This window comes from Equus quagga, chromosome 17 (assembly GCF_021613505.1).
Source record: "Equus quagga isolate Etosha38 chromosome 17, UCLA_HA_Equagga_1.0, whole genome shotgun sequence".
NCBI classification, from domain to species: domain Eukaryota; kingdom Metazoa; phylum Chordata; class Mammalia; order Perissodactyla; family Equidae; genus Equus; species Equus quagga.
The window spans coordinates 27,810,602-27,833,171 of NC_060283.1; the positions used below are offsets into that span (position 1 = coordinate 27,810,602).

At 43.0% G+C, this 22,570-nt stretch overlaps 1 protein-coding gene across 1 annotated transcript in view; it reads right to left on the bottom strand.

Annotated features, from left to right (window-relative positions):
* The window catches only part of NUP160 (nucleoporin 160), a 44,840-nt gene extending 24,884 nt beyond the window's left edge, over positions 1-19,956 (bottom strand). Inside the window, exons 1-11 of the mRNA XM_046644021.1 lie at positions 19,823-19,956; positions 19,460-19,571; positions 13,805-14,015; positions 13,272-13,494; positions 11,865-11,943; positions 11,232-11,346; positions 10,588-10,746; positions 5,114-5,191; positions 4,764-4,861; positions 3,398-3,482; positions 1,784-1,852 (exon numbers count right to left, since the gene is read on the bottom strand). Coding sequence (XP_046499977.1) covers positions 1,784-1,852; positions 3,398-3,482; positions 4,764-4,861; positions 5,114-5,191; positions 10,588-10,746; positions 11,232-11,346; positions 11,865-11,943; positions 13,272-13,494; positions 13,805-14,015; positions 19,460-19,571; positions 19,823-19,922 — 1,329 coding nt within the window. The 5' untranslated portion in view covers positions 19,923-19,956. The remainder of the gene's footprint in view (positions 1-1,783; positions 1,853-3,397; positions 3,483-4,763; positions 4,862-5,113; positions 5,192-10,587; positions 10,747-11,231; positions 11,347-11,864; positions 11,944-13,271; positions 13,495-13,804; positions 14,016-19,459; positions 19,572-19,822) is intronic.
* Positions 19,957-22,570: the final 2,614 nt, after the last annotated feature.

Sequence of the window (22,570 nt, forward strand, 5' to 3'; positions counted from 1 at the left end):
TGGATCACTACAAAAAACAAAAGGAAACAGAACGGCTATTGCTCAGCTGGAAGGAAGATGTAAGATGATGCTAAACACACCCATCCCGAGACAGACACAAAGGTAAGCTAAAGTGGTGATGGAGCTGGGTCACTATACTGGGAATGACTCTCCTAACGGAAAGCATCTGATAAATGCCTTAGTGATTATTTAATGTCTCAGTGTGTAAGAGATATCATGAGAAATATTATTAGACATTTGATTACTGTTAACAAGGAAGAAGTAGTGATGAGATGAAAGAAAAAAGACCTTAGGAGAAAGTGACCATGTCATCCTAAAGTTTTATCAGAGAAAAAACAGAAAATATACAATAGCCAGATATTCAAGAATGTACCAGAAGAAAGGTCAAGGGTCTGGAAACCATACCTAAGAGAAAGTTAAGGAACTGAGTGTATTTCGTCTGGAGAAAGAAAACATGGAAAGATCTTAAAATATTTGAAGGGCTGCTTTATAGAAGAGATATGTTCTATGAAGTTCCAAAAGAAAGAAGCCACTGAAAGGATGGGGTTAAATTTGATCCAATACTGGGAAGAACTTTTATTTTTTTATTTTTATTTATTTTTTTTTAAAGGAAGATTAGCCCTGAGCTAATATCTGCCACCAATTCTCCTCTTTTTGCTGAGGAAGACTGGCCCTGAGCTAACATCCGTGCCCATCTTCCTCTACTTTATATGTGGGATGCCTGCCACAGTATGGCTTGATAAGCAGTGCATAGTCTGCACCTGGGATCCAAACGAGTGAACCCTGGGCCGCTAAAGTGGAACATGCAAACTTAACCGCTATGCCACCAGGCTTGCCCCTGGGAAGAACTTTTAAATGATACAGTTTGGGAACAACTCACATAAGAGCCGGTCAGAAACTTGTCACTGGAGGCTGAGATAACTAGAAACTGAAGAGTTGTCTCTCAGAGAGGCCTCAGAAGGAATTTCTGCTTTGTGTGGCAGCCAGATCAGGAGATTCTAAGGGCCTTTTCAATTCTATGAGTGACTTTTCTATTTTAAATCCATGAAACAGAGTGGCAATTTAAGGAAGCCTAAGTGACTTTAAAGTAAAGAATCCTTTTGTAAAGCATCAAACATTTCTTAAACCACATTTGACTCTGAAGCTTAGATTTTTTAGAGTTTTCCTGAACCTGAACCAAGTCAGACCTTCAATGTACTAACTAACAGAAGGGTAAAACCAGGACCATCAAAACTAGCCAAGAAAACATTTTAAATTTCTCTCAAGTACAGAGATTATATGCAGCACAGCAGTCATGCACTGTATAACGTCGTTTTGGTCAATGATAGACCACATATACGACGGTGGTCCCATAAGATTAGTACCATATAGCCTAGGTTTGTAGTAGGCTATACCCTCTAGGCTTCTGTAAGTACACTCTGGGATGTTGGCATGACAAAATCGCCTAATAACTCATCTCTCAGAACATATCCCCGTCATCAAGCAGCGCATAACTGGATGGTATCTTTACAAGAGGGTAGGCAGAGGTTTCTCTTTTTACTACTGAAATGCTTCACTAATCATACAGAAAGTTCCCCCAACTCTACCTCCCAGCTGGAAGACTTTAATAGAAAAAAATGTTAAAAAAAAAATTACAATAGTATTTATAACACATGTATATGCAACTGCAAATATATGTTCAGTGTCTAGTATATGCAAAACACAAATTAACAGTAATCATTAATTATACAAGAACAGTAATAAGAGAGAGTCTTAAATAAACATTAAATCTTTTTTTGCTGACCTGTAAAGCTTTACATAAAGCTGCATTTATGAACCGTCCTGGTGTAAACAGACTCCGTAAATACATCTCCTGTTAGAACATTAAAACAAAAATGAATTTCGTTCTAAAAAGATAAAATCTGGAAAAATCTGAAGGAAGAATTCAACACGTTAGCAGCAAAGTTGGAGCTTCTATTAGATGACGCCGGCCCCTCTGCATTTGAGCACTAACAAGCAGTAAGCGTTCCATATTCTCACACTGAATGGAAGCCTGCAGGGGCTCTGAGTCAACCAGACGCACTACACGGAAAATGGTGCGCTCCTCAGGCAGCACTTCGCTGGGTTCCACCGGAAAACACAGCTTGTCAAATGCCAATCTTAAACGGAACAGGTGAATCGAATTTCTGGCTAACATACACTGGTAAGAGAACAATTAAACTAAACTGACTTCTACACATCCACAAAGTACTCATTTTATGGCTCACATATAAAAGAAAAGGAGCCAAAAATAATAGGAATTATATGTAAAAACAAAAAACTGCAATAAGCTCTCACAAGTAGAGGAGTGAAGTAGAGAGAATAAAATGGAAAGTCTCATATTGCCTAATTATTTTGACCAAATTTCATAAACCGGATTTGCCAGTAAGGAGCAAACCTGACTGACCTTCCTTCAAGTTTCCTTCTACTAAGGTTCTGCAGGATAATAAAATGACCAAAATGAGGGAGAAAACAAAGATTTTAATCATCAGCATATGATTTTGGCTTTTAGCGAAAGTCAAGTGCCAATAAAGTTTTGGGATTAGAAATTAGCAATATTCGCTTTCAGATACTTAAAGCGGCTTTTCCAATCCTACGAACAGTCCTTGTTTCAGACCCGAGATCCATACTCTTTTAATACATTTTAACATTAATGCATCAATTGAAAGCTTTTTCTTCCATTTATTCTGAAGATGTCCCTGAAAAACAGGGAGATCGGCCTATTCTGCTCTCCACTTCATTACCTTTTATTTTCCTCAGAGCATATACCTCTAACAGAATTTATCTGACTTCTAGTTTATCTGCGTGTACCAACACCGTTAGTACAGTGGACACGTAGCGTCTGTCCCTGCCCAGAATCTGTTTCCCCTTATCTTTCTCTCGGGAACCATTCCTTCTCTATCCATAATCAACTGACTTCACCACCCTTAGAATAGCAAGCCCCAGGTAGACAAGTTTCTCATGCTAAGCCCAGAATATTCTATTCCTTTTGATCAGTGTCTACGTCAGGAATGAGCACATGACAAGCCAGGCCATTGAGTGTCAACTCTAGGACCCGGGACAGAGGCACTCTTTCCTCTGAAGTTGCTAAGTTTACAGAATACAAGCTCTCTCAGGGAGCCTGCCTGACAATAAACCCAAATCAAAATAGGAAAGCAGAATAGACAAAGGAGAGAGCAAGCCTTGAAGGCACTGTTCCAGCCCTGGCTGAAGCCAGGTAACTCTGACCTTCTCAGCCGTTCAAGCCAGTACACTCTCCCCTTTACACTTGAATCAGTTTCACCTGCAGCTGAAAAGACTTCTGACTAACACAACTGATTCTTCTCAAACTAAGATCAGGGCAGATCATCCCCTTACATAAGACTTCAGCGGTGCTTACTCTGGGGTCTTGATCATCTCTGATAATGATCTCTTCCTCTGGCAGAGGCTGCATGAAAACTGGATTCCACTGACCGGCAATATTACTACAGAGAAAACAAAGTCCATCAGTTTACACACAAAAGAGGAACACAAATGAAGCTTACGCTGTCGGCAGTTGTCTGAGCGGGGAGGCCCCATCACTCAACCTCTGCTCAGTCAATTCTATTAAAAATGTTTGAAGAAAAAAAGACCACACACTTACTCTTGGTGGAGGCTGGTTTTACAGAAGGCTCCTAGCCATTTTAACAGGCATCTTCCTGAAATTAAAACTCTAAACACAAACCCACAAATGATAGCGAACTTTTATTCTGCATTTACTGTACTCTAGACACTGTGCTAGGTGCAGTTCTGGATATTATTCATGTGCGCCTCATGCTAACTCTTTAAAGGACGGAGTACCCTCATTTTGTACATGTGGAAATCGAGGTTTAGGGTTTCTCACAGCCAGTAAGTTGCATAACAGGATTAAATCTCTTATCCGACCAGATTCTTTGCCTTTCTACCACTTTGCTTGAATGCCATCTATCAGGAGTACTCTCATATTTTCTGAGGTGTGGCTTAGGGGAAATCTGGGGGCAATCATGCCTAGAATTCTATTCTAGAACATAGGGTTATGAGGTACCCCCAAGTTTCAATTCATTTAGCTCTGGGGATGTCAAGCTGGGTTCCAGAGAACACTCCACAGCTGTTTCAGGGGTACACAAGTGTTTGATTCAAAATTGTTTTTCTTAATGTGTTTTGTAACTACTAAAAAATTTTAAACCAATATCACGTATATTAAAAATACTAGATACCAAATATATCTAACATTAGAGATTATCAACACATTAAATTGCTATAATTTTATACTCATAAAATCCCAGTTTCATTAGAGTTCATTATCTCCTGAAAAAAAGTGTTTACTGTTTTTAAAAAAAGTTTGAGAAGTACTGTATTTATCTATTTGTCATCCTAAATGAGGAAACTGAGAACCCAAAGGGGCCGCAGTACCTTTCAGAAGTTGAGGGTATCAGAAATAGTCCTTGCTTGGAAGCAAAGAAAACTCCTAGATTGAAGTATTTTGCATATTTGCTATCTCCCCCAAGAACATGGTATTTTCCTTATTCCAACCCTAAAAATCCTCATTTTGTCCTAAAACCAAAAGATAAGAAATAACATAAAATGCTAACGAAGGCACTTCAGAAAATAGCTAACAACAGGCAAACCCTGGGCTGAATCCTTTAAATGCAAACTCTCAACTTTGGTTCTAAATAATAAGCTGTCTTGTCTTCTCTTAGTATAACACTGCGTGTGGTAGGTAAGGATGACAGATAAGCGGCCCGTACTGTTCAAAGTTGATGTACTTCACAACCGTTTGGTCCTCAGCATCGTGCCACAGGGCCCAGATATCGGTAGAGGTTAAGGCAAAGTCAATCAGTGTCTCCTGGGAGGAAAGGAGGGGAAAAAAAAAGGTTAAAATAAGCAAGAAAAGGTACTGGTTTACGGCAATTTAAATTTTTATTGGTAGAAGTAAATGCATAAAAACAAAAGACAGTACCAGGTGAACATGGCAAAACCCAAATGAAATGCTGTGCATACATCATGAAATATCCCATTTTACAAGATCCATCCCATTACAACACAGTGGAGCGAGCCAGCACTTCTCGTGTGACAAGCAAGGGATGATCCAGCCTACCTGAGAAGTGAAGAGCGAGGAAATGTGATCTAGACTATAGCGGTTATTCTCAGTGCTCACCAGCTGGAAAACGCAGAACTGTCAAAACACAAGTAGATAATTCAGTACTTAAAATAATCAACACGCTGCTTTTCTAAACAGGAGTTATTATCACTCAGAAACCAATTTTTTTAACAAGTTAGGGCAAAATGCACGTACCATTTACCATCTTAGCCATTTTTAAGTGTCTAGTTCAGTAGCGTTAAGTACAGTCACATTACTGTGCAACTGGATCTAGAAAATTTTTTCATCTTGCAAAACTGAAACTCTATACCTATTAAATAACTCCCCTCTGCCCTTTCTCCCAGCCCCTGGCAACCACCATTCTACTTTCTGTCTCTATGAATTTGACTACTCTAGGTGCCTCACATAAGTGGAATCTTACACTATCTGTCCTCTTGTGACTGGCTTATTTCACTCAGCATAATGTCCTCAAGGTTTATCCATATTGTAGCATGTGTCAGAATTTCCTTCTTCCTTTTTTTTGGTTTGAGTAAGATTGGCCCTGAGCTAACATCTGTGCCAATCTTCCTCCATTTTGTATGTGGATCGCCACCACAGTATGGCCGTTGACGAGTGATGTAGGTGCATGCCTGGGAACTGAACCCAGGCTGCGGAAGCAGAACGCACTGAACTTAACCACTAGGCCATGGGGCCAGCCCCAGAACTGCCTTCCTTTTAAAGCTGATTAATATTCCATTGTAAGCATATACCACATTTTCCTCATCCATTCATCTGTGGATAGATATTTCAGGTCGCTTCCATCTTTTAGCTATTGTGATAATGCTGCTATGAACATGGGTGTAGAAATACCTCTTTTGAGACCCTGAATTGAATTTCTCTGGGTATATACCCAGAAATGAAACTGCTGGATCATATGGTAATTTTATGTTTAAGTTTTTGAGGAACCTCCATACTGTTTTACACAGTGGCTACAGCATTCTACATTCCTGCCAGCAGTGTACAACAGTTCTAATTTCTCCACATCATTGCCAATTCTTGTTTTTTTATGGTGAGTGTTTTTTGATAGTAGCATCCTAATGGGGTGAGGTGGTATCTCATTATGGTCAAAAACTTATTTTTAAGTTTACATTTTTACCAAAGTACCAGAGATTATTTAAAACATACACACAATACAAATCAACTTAATATTTATTAAAAATAAGACCCCATAGTTCGTTTAGTATTTAGCTCCACTGCTGAAAAACTGCAAGCTCAAAAATAACATTTGATAGGGCTGGCCCAGTGGCGCAGCGGTTAAGTTCGCACGTTCCACTTCTCGGCGGCCCGGGGTTCGCTGGTTTGGATCCCGGGTGCAGACATGGCACTGCTTGGCAGCCATGCTGTGGTAGGCGTCCCACGTATAAACTAGAGGAAGATGGGCACGGATGTTAGCTCAGAGCCAGGCTTCCTCAGCAAAAAGAGGAGGACTGGCAGTAGTTAGCTGAGGGCTAATCTTCCTCCAAAACAAAACGAAACAAAACAAAACAAACAAACAAAAATATTTGATGGATAACATTTTAAATAACTTTTTTGACAAAGAAAATTCACTATAAACTGATACAGTGATGATGATTCTATCCTTATAACATAAGCAACTGTTCAAAAGGAACTGCTAAGGAAAATAGTGAAACTGCCTTTGGAGCAAAAAATAGGAGTGTACAAAAATTGAAAAATACATGTAGTGCTCACATGCATCCTAGCTTAGAGCTATGTTTTTTTTTTTAAAGATTTTTTTATTTTTTTCCCTTTTTCTCCCCAAAGCCCCCCAGTACATAGTTGTATATTCTTCGTTGTGGGTCCTTCTAGTTGTGGCATGTGGGACGCTGCCTCAGCGTGGTTTGATGAGCAGTGCCATGTCCGTGCCCAGGATTCGAACCAACGAAACACAGGGCTGCCTGCAGTGGAGTGCGCGAACTTAACCACTTGGCTACGGGACCAGCCCCTAGAGCTATGTTTTTTACGAGCTGCACATCTCAATCCATTAAAAGGACACAAATCCATTTAGCAGGTCCCAATCAATGTTAGAAAGAAAAAAAAAGAAAAAAAGAATCAGAGTTCATCACTCATTGTAAAGGTAAATTATGTTTCATGAAAAATTTTTTTGTTATATGGTCCATCATTACATATGTGTAAACTAGTTAGTAATGCAAAACACTTCTTATTGTAGATTCTAGCCAAAAAACAAGCTAGAAAAACACTGGTCTGGTACAATGCTTCCCAAACTACTTATGGTAATGAACCAGGTTTTGTCTTTTTTAAATTTCCAATCCATTGCAAACTAATACTTTTATAAAATATAGAAACCTCAAATGTGATGTCTGTGGCAATGTCAAATCACTATGAAAGTTTCTAAATGCTTTCTCTCACTTTCTGTACCTTACTACAAACTGGTACCAAAGAATTTGTGGGCCAGGACCATTCCATGGACATACCATAGGTCCACAGGACTTCCATTTGAGATTTTTATTAGTGTCTTAGATGGAAATACAGATGGCACGCTTATAACATGAATAAGGACATGATGCTGGGAACAATTGAGTTAATACATTTAACAGAATTAGAATCCAAGGAACCACAAGAAAAACAAGAAACAAATGAAATTAATAGGCACGGATGCAAAATATTACAGAGATTTAAAAAGAACCCCAAACTTCAAATGTGCAGATCAGGGAGAAAAACACGCTGAAGAGCGGTTTTTGTCAAGAGGCAAAAAAAAGACCACAAGTTCATTATAATTCGAATAGGCACAAGCGCCAAAAAAGCTTATCTGATTTTAGGCTTCACTAATAGAACCACAATGCTCAAAACAAAGGAGATAATATAGCCCTGCTCAATGTGACACCGCTCCTACATTCAATTTGGACCTAACTTTTAAGCAGTGGTTCTCAAAATGTGGTCCATAGACTTATAGGGTCCTTGAGACTGTTTCAGGGCGTCAGTGAGGTCAAAACTCTTTTCATAATACCACTACGGCATTATTTGCCCTTTATACTGTGTTGATATTTGCACTGATGATGCAAAAGCAATGATGGAAACAATTACTGGTGTCTTAACATGAATCAAGGCAGTGGTACCAAACTGAATACCCTTTTATGATAAAAACACTCAATGGGCTGGCCCCATGGCCGAATGGTTAAGTTCATGCGCTCTGCCTGGGTGGCCCAGGGTTTCACTGGTTTGGATCCTGGGTGCAGACATGGCACCGCTCATCAAGCCATGCTGAGGACCCACAACTAAAAATATACAACTACGTACCGGGGGGCTTTGGGAAGAAAAAGGAAAAATAAAATCTTTAAACAAACAAAAAACCCAAAAAACACTCAACAAACTAGGAGTATAGAGGAAATTCCTAAACATGATAAAGGGCATTTATGAAAAATTCACACTAACATCACACTCAAGGGTGAAACACTGAGAGCTTTCTCCCTTAGATCAGGAACAAGATGTCAGGTCTCTGTAGGATCCTCCCAAGGCAATTAAGGAGGGAAAAAAAAAGAAAGAAAAGGCATCCAGATGGGAAAGGAAGCAGTAAAACTATCTTTGCTTGCAGATGAAATTATCTTCTATAGAGAAAGTTCTAAGGATTTCTATAACACCAGCAGAACTAATAAGAGCTCAGCAAGGCTGCAGGATATAAGATCAATATACAAAAATCAATTGTATTTCTATAAATCTGCAATGTGCAATCTGAAAATAAATTAAGAAAATTTCATTTACGATAGTATCAAAAGGAATAAAATACCTAGGAATAAAATAATTAAAAGAACTGTAAAACATACTCTGAAAACTATAAAACACTGAGAAAAGAAATTAAAGATCTAAATAAATGGAAAAGCATCCCAAGTTCACGGATCAAAAAATTTAATATTGCTAAGATGGCAATGCTTTCCAATGCGATCTACAGAACCATCACAACCTCTATCAGAATCTGTGAAATAATAAGAAATATATATGTTAATCTCTGCCCCTGGCTCCTGTTACTGAGCTCCTAAAACCCTTGTAATTTCCTGGGTGATGGAGGTGACAGGAGTGTCTTACAAAGAGTTCCTAAATCCCTTGGAATTTCCTGGGTGATAGAAGGCCTTTTGTTCTAATGAGGTGACTCCTGGACAGCTTCAGGATGCGGCCTGGTCACCAGAAAGATCAAGCCATGATTACAAGCTTGGAAATTCCAGCCTCAAACCCCATTCTCTGGGGAGGGGGAAGGGGCTAGAGACTGAGTTAATAATCAATCATGCCTGTGTGATGAAATCTCCATAAAAATCCCTCAAGTATGGGATTTGGAGAGCTTCTGAGTTGGTGAACACAACTGTGTGCCAAGAGGGTGGCATGCCCTGCACTTAGGACCTTTCTGACTTCACCCTACACACCTCTTCATCTGGCTGTTCATCTACATCCTTTATCATACAATAAACTGGCAAATGTAAGTGAGTGCTTCCCTGAGTTCTGTGGGCCACTCTAGCAAATTATTGAGCCCGAGGAGGGGGTCGTGAGGTGTATGAAGAGCCCAAGGAGGTACAAAGAGGATTCACATTTGCGAGTGGCCTGGCGTAGGGTGCAGGTGCATGAGCAGGGTGAGAGGGCTTCTGCACGTATGGGAGGCCTGCTGCAGGGCGGAAACTCGAGCAGGATGAGGAGGGCGTCCACAGAGTGGCAGTCTGCACTGGGCAGTAGAGCCCAAGTAGGGGAGGAGGTGTCCACTGCATGGGGTGGCCTAGTCCAGGCTGTGAGGGCCCAAATAAGGCAAGGAAGGCACTCCTATGGAGAGGCAACCCAGACTGGGGTATTGGAGCCCAACAAGAGTGAGGAGGGCACCCAAGTGGGGCAGCACCAGCATGGGGAATCAGAGCTCCAGCAGAGAGACAAGGACAAACCCTACCTCACTGGAATGTTATTAGGATTAAACTGATAATATGTGTAGCACGTGAGCCCAGAGCAAGCACAGTTCAAGTGTCTGCTGTTAGTGTACGTAATGGGCCTGGCACGACGTCAAACACGTAATACTCAACAAACGGCTGTTTACTGTAAGATTATACCACTGTACTACATCCTAAATACCTCATCTACATACAACAGCTAGTGTTTGGATGATGAGCAAAATTATTTCTAAAAATTAACTTCCCTTCAACCACTTAACAACACCTACATCCCTTTTATAACTCCACTTTTTCACCCAGACTTCCAAATTTGCTCTTGCTTAATTCTAGTTAATTTATCCTTTCGCATTCCTCTAAACTCTCTAATGCCTTTCATCCTGATGACCTTCAAGATCTTTTAACTTACATATTAGCACAAAGTCCACCATCTCCACGAACATAACACATGAAACATCTAAGTTGGCGTGAAGAGCTTAAATACTCAGTGAGCCTACAGCTGCTTCCCCACATTGGTACATAGGGAATAACCCGACATGTGTCTTATCTGCTTCATACCTGGCTTCGTTTTGGCGCATGCATGTACACCCCTAGGTAGAGTCCCATGGAAGGGGAATAAGCAAGTCGTAACTTGTGTCCAGTCCCAGCAGTGAGCCGGAGGTCTTTATTCACAGGGACGTACTCCAAAATGTCAGCCACCATCAGGCACATCTGGTCCTGCCCAAGATAAGTTAATTAGTAGTATCAAAGAATATTCAGGTTACAAAAACAACCCTCTTCCCCTTTTAAAGGATGCACATCCATTCTCTCTAGCACTCTCTAGCTCATCCACTGAGGGACCCTACAGATTTTTTTAAGGGCTGAGATGAAAATATCTCTTCAATCATCAACTTTTTTGTGCATCTTAAAAACTATTTTACCAACTTGCATTTTAAAAACACATTTGTCCCTCTTAAGAGAATATTCTACTGTTTCAGCTCTTCTGTAGGATTCATAATTTTCAAAATAAAAAGACAAAAAAAAGTTAGGAGGAAAATGTCTAAAAAATAAAGCCAAATGAAACTGTCTAAATCTGGCAATGGCCCATAATTTCCAAACTAAGCAATCTGAAAATCTTTATGAGAAGCAGCAACATTTACTTCATTTCTCTTACAATTTACAATCCTATTTTAACTTCTAGTAACTATAAATATAGCACTTACCTTATAAGACCACATTCGTAGTTTATGGTCCTGGCACAGAGCAAAGATGAAGGCGTCGTGCTCAACACAATGAACAGCAAGACTGAGGGGACGATCTGAAGGCCCCTGATCACCTCTAAAAACACAAGGCCAAGTCTTAGAGTTTTACTCTTACAAATCACCTGATCATTAGAATTTGCAATTAAAGAGATAAAATAAAATTACAAATGTACACTCAATCAACAGAAGGAGCAACAGTTTATATGCTGGTATAAGATAATTACATTTTCTATTTGATTTATAACCAATTACTATGATAAATTTTAAAAGGCTCTACATAACAACAGAATACTGTTCTAACCATCAAAAGCTTTCTACTTCTAATATTACACAAAATTGGATTTGGTAAGTCAGAGCAGAGCACCCAAGTGGATACTGTGAGAACATATACAGTAAGCCACTTTCTGCTGTCAGTGTCCAATCCCAAATGAAGTGGGCTCTGGAGTGTGGCTCTCCTCAGACGGAATGTGACGTTGGACAGACTCCCTTCCAGTAGAATGCTTTGGAGAAAGACTAGAAACACTAATAGGTGCTGAGCAGTGCAGAAGAATTAAACTCTTGGGGCCTTTGATTTACCTGCCAGACACCACTCACCTGATAGCTGTCGGCATCCAGCCTATAAGCAATCGCTGCATTACTGAACTCTGCTTCAGTTCCACAACTGACACCATCCCTACAAAGTGGAAAACAGACCAATGGTATCCAAGGCACCTCTTGAGGATACTCAGTGAAACCCAAAGGCAAGAAGGATGCGACATGAACAAGGTCTCTGTGACAGGTGACAGGCTTCTACATTTCTCTACTAAGCAAGTTTTAGGGTGTACCTTTGCACATATATCACACCTGAAATACTGTGAATCATTATTTGAGATATCAATAAAACTAACACTAACATATTCCTAGGGAAAATTTTTGCCATTTTACAAACAGTAACGCGTATCACTGCTCAGAAGAATCACTTCATTCTTTCCAAAAGAATCACTGGGTACCTTTTCATGTGCCAGGCGCAGTTCTAGGTGCTGGAGCTACAGCAGTAAACAAACAAAGCAAAAATCCCTGTCCTCATGGCACTTATATTCCATTGAGAGGAGAGGAAAAGCAGACAGTTAACAAATTAAGCAGAATGGTTAATAAGCGGAGAAAAATAAGACACGGAAAGGGTATATACTGAATGCTGGGGGGAGGGAGGGTGTGCAATTTTGAAAAGGGTGGTCAGGGAAGGCCCCACTGAGGGGACACTGAGTAAAGACCTAAAGGAGTCAAGGGAATGAGCAAAGCTGATAGCAAGGGAAAGACTATGCCAGGCAGAAGCCTGAGGTAGCAGTGTGCCTGGTATGTTCAAGGAATTCCAAGAGGCATGCGGCTGGTGCAGAGAAGGTGAGAGGGAAAGAATGAGAAGCTGAGGTTAGGAAGGCAGGAGGGGGTCACCGTAAGCCACTGGAAGGACTTGGGTTTATTTAGAGCAAGTTGAAGAACAGCCCTCATGTGAGGGCTTTGAGCAGCGGAGTGACATGACTCATTGTGGGTTTTAAAAGTACCATCTGCCCAAGAAGTTTCTGTGGAGGGGTAAGGACAGATCTAGGGAGCTATTTGGGAAGCAAATGCAATGACCTAGGCAAGAGGCAGTGGTGACTTGCAGCAGGCTATCAGCAGCTAAACTTCCTTGTTTCAGTTAGTTTATTTTAGTTATAGTACCTCAACCAGAAGGTAGCCAACTAGTCAACTCTTCTCTACTACAGGCCTTAGGATAGCTGTCTTAAAGTTATCTTATCTCCCATATTCCAGTCAGCTTTACAGTTCCTCATCCACTCTATAAAATCCTGCCTTCTTGGGAAAAAACAGTAAAGCCATAGGGACTCTTAAGGCAAGCAATAATGAATGACCACTTCAGGGATGGTATAGAAGCAAGTCCTGCATCGGATGACGGGTCTGGTCCTAAGGTTTGTTTTAACGCCAACACTCCTTGTTTCAAGTTAAATCACACCCAGTTCCCATTCTTACCAGGTATGTCGTAAGGAGGTAGTTTAAGAACAAAAATTCCTCCCGAAGCAGATGGCAGAGCAAACAGGGCCTCCCCATCATGGCTAAGCCAGGCTGCTGAGCTGGTAGAATTCGGGGAGAGTCCAGGTACTGCTGGAATTAACTGATAGTTGCAAGGATCCCTGAAATCAACTTTTCCAACATCAGTGAATATTGATTGCATCTGACTTTCAACTACCAACTCCTGTGGAGTAATTAAAAAGAAAAATCTGTAAGTGAAAATAAGCTGAATTCTGCTCAGTTCCTCTCAATTGCTACAAAAGTTTTTAAAGTAAAAAATGGTCAAGCTTAAAAAGAAAGCTGTTCTTTTTAATGAAAACTATTTCAACTTAAAATGTGTCTGACCATTTTAAATAGTAACTATCAAGGTATGCTCTTGAAGGCTAACAAGGAATCCAAATTTCCTTCAGTTCCAAAGGATGTTGCTCCAGCACTAAATGTGTGACAGCCAGAGCCGTTTGGGGAATAAAAGATATTACACTTAACCAACTTACACTCCTATACATCCGGGAAGGGTGTGGTAAGAGTAGCCTGTGCACTGTGTGATTGGTTAGTATCAAGATTATCACGTGATTCTGAGTCTCAGAGACATGAACCCCTCCGGGTAAGAGGCTGCAATTTTGGAATTTGAGGCGAACTGCATTATTCAACAGGTTTAGGTCCAATGACTCTTCCACCAGCTCCAATGTATCTCCGGAGGTCTTCCTACAAAAAGAGAGACGTTTGTTTAAAAAGTTTATGCTTTTCTTTCTAATTGACCATTGCACTGAAATATACGGGAATAATTTCCCAGCGAACGCTCCCAAATTGAAAATTTTGGATAAACAAATTCAAAGCAACTTTTACAATCCAAACCAGCAAATTTTGTAGATTTTCAAAACACAGCATAAATTTCACATCTTACTATACAAGTCTCTGTTAAATGGAGGCATTTCCAAACTTGATAGTCCATTTATTTAGAACGATATTCAATGCAATTAAACTCTACTTTTAATGAAAATTCACACCACATACCTCCATTACTTGTAGAACGTGGCCTCCACATATATTACTACAGCCTCAAACTAAGGGTGACCTTAATAAATAAATGTGGGTATTTCCACTTCTCTTACTTCTTCCTGCTAAGATGCAAGGCAGACTCTTCTTCAGATGCAACTCTGCCGTGTGGTAGTTTTGGAACCATTTAGAAAGCACCACACTGGGAATGCCCTAACTTCCCATCACCTCATCTACCTTATTACCCACATCCTTCCAGAAAGAGCAAGTCTCCTCCCAGCAGTTAAAGGCCAATCTCTGACTTTCTCAAATATATTCCTCCCACACGTCTCTCCTTCTTCCAGAGCCTTCCATCGACATTCAAATATGCTCTTCCCTGGCCTCTCCCTTTCCATCACCCCACTCCAGCCTCCCATCCAGCTATCACATTTTCTTCATTCCCCTCCAGAGCCAGGCTTTCTCTATTTCCTCACCTCCCTCATCTTACCTAGGTCATCATACCAATTCCAACGGACTCTCCAGTCCTTTCTTACTTGATCTCTTAGCAGCATTCCACAGACTTCACCGTCTGTCCTTAAAACTCTCTTCTCTTGACTTCTCTGACACTATTCTCTCCGGGTTTTAGTTCCAGATCTCTGGGCATTCCCTCTCCTTCTCCTTGACCTGACCCCTGCATACTAGATATCCTCAAACCGTGATCCTGGGCCTTCCTCTCTGCTCACTGCACACATTCTCCCAAAGCACATCTTATCCACTCCCACGGCTGTTAAGCACCATTTGAGCTCTGAGGCTTCCCCAGAGCTACTCCGCTTCTGGTAACTCATGGTACGTCATCAGTACAATTTTCTGGATCAACCTCATCTCTGAACAATTGCTTAACCTTCCTACCTTATGGCTGAAGTTGAGTCCTGGATCTTCCCTGCGGACATTATCCCCCAGCGCCCTCTCTAATGGCGGCAGCTCTCTCTAGCACGCTACCTTGCAGTGGGGCCTCAGGGTAAGGCACAGATGTCCTGCTGGCTCCCAGCACCACTCCAGGCCACTGTTCCGTCCCTGCCAAAACCACTCAGCTCTGAAGCTCATGCCATCAGATACCACCTGCTACTCCTGCTCATCACAGTTATCTACAGCTAGCTCTCACTCCTTGAAGACTTTAGCTCCTGGCTCACTATCACTCTCTCTGACACTTCTCCTGCCACAATTCTGAATGATTTGAATATCCATGTTTTTTTCTAATACCGCACTTTTGCGGTTTCTTTAATTCCTCTTCTCTAGTGGTTGCCCTTGACTACACACAAGTAGACTGTCATATTTCCTCTACGCTCCTCCATTGCCGTCCTGCTACCATTGGATTTCTCTGCTTCCCTTATAGGATTGCTCCTCGACAGCTCTATATGCACAATTCCTCTCTTCTCTTTTTTTAAGATTTTCTTTTTTCTTTTTCCTTCTTCTCCCCAAAGCCCCCCAGTACATAGCTGTGTATTTTAATTGTGGGTCCTTCTGGTTGTGCTATGTGGGATGCCGTCTCAGCGTGGCCTTATGAGCGGTGCCATGTCTGCGCCCAGGATCCGAAGCAGAGCACATGAACCTAACCACTCGGCCATGGGCCCGGCCCCTCATCTTCTCTTTTGAACCCACTCCACTTGGGCTTTTGCACCACTATTGGAGCAGTTCCTGACGAGGTCACCAAGGACCTACACAACGCAGAGGTCAATGTTCTTATGTCTGATCCACGTGCAGCATTTACCAGTTTTTCACTCTCCTTCTTGAAATATTTCCCTCAGCTTCTGGGACACCACTCTTTCTGTTCAACTCTTACCTCACTAGCTACTCCTCAGCCTCCTTTGCTGGCTCCTCATCTTCCTAAATACTGGAGTGCCCCAGGGTTCAGTCTTCAGCCCTCTTCTCTTCCCTCCACAAGTGGTTCTCATCTGGGGGCCGTTCTGCCCCACTCCCCAAGGACATAAAGCAGTATCTGGAGAGATTCTTGCTTGTCACGCTGGTAGGGGTGGGTGGGTGGGTGGTTACTATTGGTATGTAGTGGGTAGAGGCCAGAGATGCTGCTCAACACCCTATAATGTACAGAACAGCCCCCCACAACAAAGACTTATCTGGTCCCAAATGCTGACAGTGCAGAGGCTGAGAAATCCTGATTTATACTCATTCTATACGTGATCTTATTCAGTATAACAACTCTGAACGCCATCTAATGCCAACAATTCCCAAATCTGTATCTTCAGCCCAAACTCTCCACAGAACTCCTGATGACTGCCTCAGCACTTCCACCTGGATATCTGACTATCTCAAACTAATCCTGTCCAAAACAGAATTCCTGGACCCAGCAAACCCAAAAAACAAAGAAACAAAACTACCTGCTTACCTGGGCTCTTTTCCAACTGAATTAATGGCTTCTTTATAACTTCTGGTTGCTTGAGGCAAAAATCTGGGGGTCGCCCTTGACTCTTCTTTCTGTATACCCCACATCTGATCCAACAGTAAATTCTAACACATTCACCTTCAAAACACATCCACACTCAGAACATTTCTTACTGCTTCTACCAACACCACCCTGGTCTAAGCCGCCACCATCTCTTGTCTGGATTGTGGCACCAACGTTCTAACTGGTCTCCTTTCTCCCACCCTTTTCCCACTACACTCTCTTCTCAACCCAGAGTCACAGCAATCCTTTAAAAACACAAGTAGATCATGTCGTTTCTCCACTTACAATCCTCCCATCTTACTCGAGTAAAACCCAAAGCCTTAAAATGATCGACAAAGCCCTGATCTGGCCCTCGGCTACGTTTCCTATTATCCTACTCTTTCTTCACTCAGCTGCAGACACCTGTCCCCTTGTCATTCTTTGAACATGACAAACAAGCCCGTCTCAGAGTTCTTTGCACTTTTTCTTCCTTTTTCTTGGAAGTTTCTGCCTGATATTCTTGTCCCCCAAATATCCTTACTTCCTCTGCTCAAATGTCAACTTATCCCAGGGTATTGCCCGCCTAACCCATATAATATATTAACTCCCACAGGTATCCCCCTTCCCTCGTACCTTGCTTCCCCGTTCTCTATTCCACTTATCACCTGACAAACTACATTTATTTGGTTTCCTCGGTTACTGTTGTTTACTGCTTGTCTCCCTCCACGAGAGCAGGGACTTTGTCAGCTTTGTCCCTCCCATATTCCCAGTCCCTAAGCATTAACTAGACTACACCAGGCACTCAAAAATATTTCTTAAATGAGATTTGTATCTCTAACATAGGTCTTTCTTCTGAGCCTCAGACCTGTAAATTTCTTTCTTTTTCATTTTTTTAAAAGATTGGCACCTGAGCTAGCATCTGTTGCCAATCTTCTTTTTTTCTCTTCTCCCCAAAGCCCCCTAGTACACAGTTGTATATTTTAGTCGTAGGTCCTTCTAGTTCTGCTATGCCACCTCAGCATGGCTTGATGTGCAATACCATGTCTGCACCCAGGAGTCGAACCGGCGAAACCCTGGGCTGTTGAAGTGGGTGCCCGAACTTAACCACCTGGCCATGGGGCCGGCCCCAGGCCTGTAAATTTCAACACCTATATGACATTCCCAAAGGGCTGCTACAGATACTTCAAATTTAGTACGTCTAAAAGAATTATTCACATCTCTCCAAAACCAATCTTCTATATGTCAGTAAATGGCAATCCCTCTGCCCAGTATCTGGTTAGTCATACTAGAAACCAGGGAGTTATCCTTGCTCCCTCCTTTTTCCTTACCATCCCCCTCCCCATTCATACCCCTTCCCATTCATATTCAATCTATCACCAAGTCCTAGTGAATCTACCTTCTTTTTCAATTTTTTTTTTTTTTGAGGAAGATTAGCCCTGTGCTAACATCTGCTGCCAATTCTCCTCTTTTTGCTGAGGAAGACTGGCCCTGAGCTAACATCCATGCCCATCTTCCTCTACTTTATATGTGGGACGCCTACCACAGCATGGCTTGCCAAGCGGTGCCATGTCCGCACCTGGGATCCAAACTGGCGAACCCCGGGCCACCGAAGCAGAATGTGTGCACTTAACCGCTGCGCCACTGGGCTGGCCCCTGAATCTACCTTCTAAATGTATCTTGAATCCACCTATTTCTCTTTTCCTAGCCACTCCCACAATTGGATCACCAGCATCTCTTACTACGGCCATCATAAAAGGAAACTCTTCTTTTGTATTATAGCCATAAAACTCAAATCCACTTTCCACAAAGTAGACTGATTCTTCTAAATGCAATTTTGATCACGTTAGTAAGCTTTTAAGACCTTTTAATGATTGCTCAATGTACTTCGGCTAAAATCCAAAAACCTTAAAAGGGATCTAAGGGTCCTCCATGATCTGAGTTCGGCCTACCCCCTGTCTCAGCATCTGTCACATCACTTTTCATTTTACCCACTGCACTTAAGCCACACAGACCTTCAGTCAGTTTCTCAAACCTGTCAAGTTCTTTCCACCTCATGGACTTTGCATATGGTGATCCCACTTGCTGAACTGCTCTCTCCCCCAACCCCCTGCCTGGCTAACTTTTCATCCTTCAGATTTGGGGTTAAAGGTGACTTCCTCAAAGTCCTTCCCAGCCCCCACCAATAATATTTGGTCCTCCCATTATCCTCTCATAACCCCTACACTTCTCCTTTGAGGCAAATATCAAAAACTTGTATTTATATCTATGTTGTGGTCATTAGTTCTTTTTCCTTCTTAACTGTCCCATGAAAGGCGAGTCAGTATCTATTATTACACTGATACATCTTGCACGAGGAAAATAGTGGGTGATTTTGTTCATTACTTCCTCCCTGACACACCTTGCACAGTGCCTGACCTGTAAAAGCTCAAACATAACTGTAAAGGAAGGAAGCCGTAAAGCACTACAAAATCATAATGGGTTCATGTTCAAAACTGGTCTTTGGGGCTTTAGCCTCTAAGCCACATTTCCTCTGCTTTTAGTGCTGCCTGGGAGGGTATCTCTCCTAGAACTGTATCTCCTTAATTTTCTCGTGGTTCAGATATGAACAGAAGGCAGTTCTTTCTCTTTTCCTGTCGATTACCGCTTTGGAGAATGACACCTGGGGAACAGCCAAGAAAATTCAAACGCCGAACAACCCTCCCTTCCACGGGGGTTTGGCGAACACAGTACTTACCAATGAATGAACCTGTTTCTGGTGACGGAGAACAGCTTGCCGCTTTCCACATAGTAGAAGCCTCCCGCGCTCTCACTGTATTTGACTGCTCCGGCCAATGCACTTGCAGTCCCTGCAAAAGGAGAGGGGTCAGCCTGCACACGTGGTTTTGGGGGACGACAGGGGCTGATGGCGCTGAGAAAGCAGAAGGTGATAGATGGACAATCCACGCAAAAAGAAGGGGAAGAAAAAAGGAAGTAGGACACTCCCGGGACTATAAGCATGTGGATTCAGAAAGATGAACTGGGGGTCAGAGATTTAGGGACCCACCGGGGGAGCCCAAGGGAAAGGATTGGATCGCGCCCCCCTTGGCTGCTCCCCTACCAACGCCGCAAACGGTGAATTCTCGAAAGTGTCTCGGCCTTTCGCGCTCAGCTCCGCTCAGCTCCACGAAGCTCCGTTCTATGGCTCCCGCCGCCGCCATCTTCCCGCCGCCGCCGCAAGGCCCGACGGGACACCAGCAGGCCGGGCGGCTGTCGTCACTTCCGGGGCGGGGCGGCGGAGACGCGGACTGTGAAGGATCCGGGCGAGGAGGAGGGCGGGCCCGGCGCGTCGCCGGGAGCCTGCAGTCGCGTTGGCTGGGGAGTGAGGGTCGGCAGCTGGGAAGCCAGAGGAGGAAGGGGCGGGGGGAGCCGGCTCTCCCTGCGGGAACCTTCCCGCAGCGGGCTAGGAGGCCTCCGGGGGCGGTGCCCTCAGGAAGGGGGCGGAGCCGGGCTTGTGTCTGTTCGAAAACACGCGCGGGCGGCGGCTGAGCCTCCCGGGAGGGGCGGGTCCGGGGAGCCGGGCCGGTGGGCGCCCTCTGCCGGACTCCGAGTTTGCCGGCGCCTCTCCCTGCGTCGGTGTGTCGCTCTGCGAATCTTCGCCGGGTCTCCTTTTCTTCACCCTTCAGCGACACGTGCGATGGGGGGAATGAAGAGGAGAGGGGCCCTCTGTGTTGGAATTCTTGTGTGATGAATTCCATATTCTCGTGTAGTGATGAGTTCAATAAAACATTAAATGTGCAGCCTGCTGAGATTCCCTAAATGCTTCTCCCTTGCGTACGTGAAAAGAATTTGCCTGTCGTTCCACCCGTGGTCTGGATGTTTGGAGGATACTGCGGCTTTACCCATGTCGAGGGCCGAGTAGATGCTCAATATTGAGGAAAATGCTAATTTTCAGGGGGAAAGGTTTTTTTTTCCTTGATGGTCACCGTTTGTTAAGCACTGCTCTTATTCTTGTTATTACCAGTGTCTGCAACCGTTCTGTGTCCTCTGTTTCATTCCTCCTGTTCTGACCGACCACTCTTCCCTATCTTTCCAGCTCCCTCCTTCTAGGACACCAACTCGAGCAGTGCCTTACCTCCATCCCACTGATAAATAAATGAAAAGCAATAGGATATATTGAAGTATATGAGGAAGCCATTTGGTTTAAAACTGATTTAGCCTGACCTTGTTCTACCGAAAGGGCCTGATGTAGCCTGTTGAGCATGCATTGTACGTCTGCTTTAAATATTTACTATGGCCCAAGGACAAGAATGATGCCCCTAAAGATAGGGATGTAACCTCCCCTGTAGCAGCATTTCCTTTAGGATCAGCATCTTTCCCTAAACTAAGGATTAATTACTGACCTGCTGTGCTCACCTTGTGACCACTGAACTGCTGTGCTCATCCATCGGCTGTGCCAGTGCGGCATCTTGTGACAATTGTAAAAGGGACATTCCTATCGTATGTGATGTATGTTCTTTGTTCCAAGTTGGTATATAACCACTCTGTACACCCCACCTCTTTGGTGCCCTTTCCTTAGGGAAGGAAGGCCCCAGGCTAGTCCTCAGGTCTGGCTTATAATAAACTCACCCCTATTTTGATTTATAGATTGATTATGGATTATTTGCATCAACACCACCTACAATCCATTGTTCCTACCACCTTTTCACTGTCCCTCACTTCCTTGATGTTTCCTTTTTGCTCTGCTTACTCCCTTGCCTGGCTCTCTGTCTTCGTCATATCTGGTAAAAACCACAACTTCGATTAACTCCGAATCGGGAGCAGAAAATGCCTGGAGGAAAATATACAGCTATACTGACACGCCTCCCTCTACCTCCATCATCACTCTGAACCTTGAATGGGCCCATAAAGCTGCCCAGGAGACATTGTAACACTTTGTATTTTCCTTGTCTGTTTATCTTCCCAGATAAGTATTTCACACTCCTCTAACCTGCAACACCTCCATCCTTATCTTCACTCTCAGCTTGCTTCTTCACTTAGTAAATTGATGCAATCAAAAGAGAATTTCCCTCACGACCACACCTCCCTCCCTCCCAGCCTCTGTACCCACATACTCTGCTTTCTTTTCCTGTTACTATAAATTGAACTGTTTTGCATAAGCAAAAACAACCTTTCTACTTTTCCCCAGATCACCTGCTCAAAGACATCATTCCAGCAATTCCCTCCTCCTCCATCTTCAAATTTTCCCTCTTTTTACTGACTTGTTTCTCTAAGCATACAAACATGCTGTTTTTTTCTCCTCCCCACCGCAAACAATCCTCATTTGATCTCCAGACTCTTCAGCTACTACCTATTACTTCAGGGCTCCTCCCCACCTTTACAGGAAAATTCAAGAGCATTCTAATTTCTCTCCTTTCTCTCTCTCTCTTTTTTTCCTGAGGAAGATTAGCCCTGAGCTAACATCTGTGCCAGTCTTCCTCAACTTTATATGTGGGTTGTGGCTACAGCATGGCTGATGCGTGGTGAAGGTCTGCACCTGGGATCTGAACCTGTGAACCCAGGCCACCAAAGTGGAGGACGCTGAACTTAACCACTACACCACAAGGCCAGCCCCTCTCCTTCTCTCTTAAACCTACTTTTTTTCTGGCTTTTGCTCCTACTGTTCTGCTGAAATGGCTTTTTTCAAGGTCACCAATGACATCCACGTTACTACGAGTATGTCTCACACTGAATTCTCATTCCTGCACTTGCTTGACCCCTGCAGCATTTGACTGATTGATTGCTGTCTTGACCACTTTCCTCATGTGGCTTCTGAGACACCACACTCTCGATTCCTCCCATTTCACTGACTGTGGCTTTTCAGACTCTT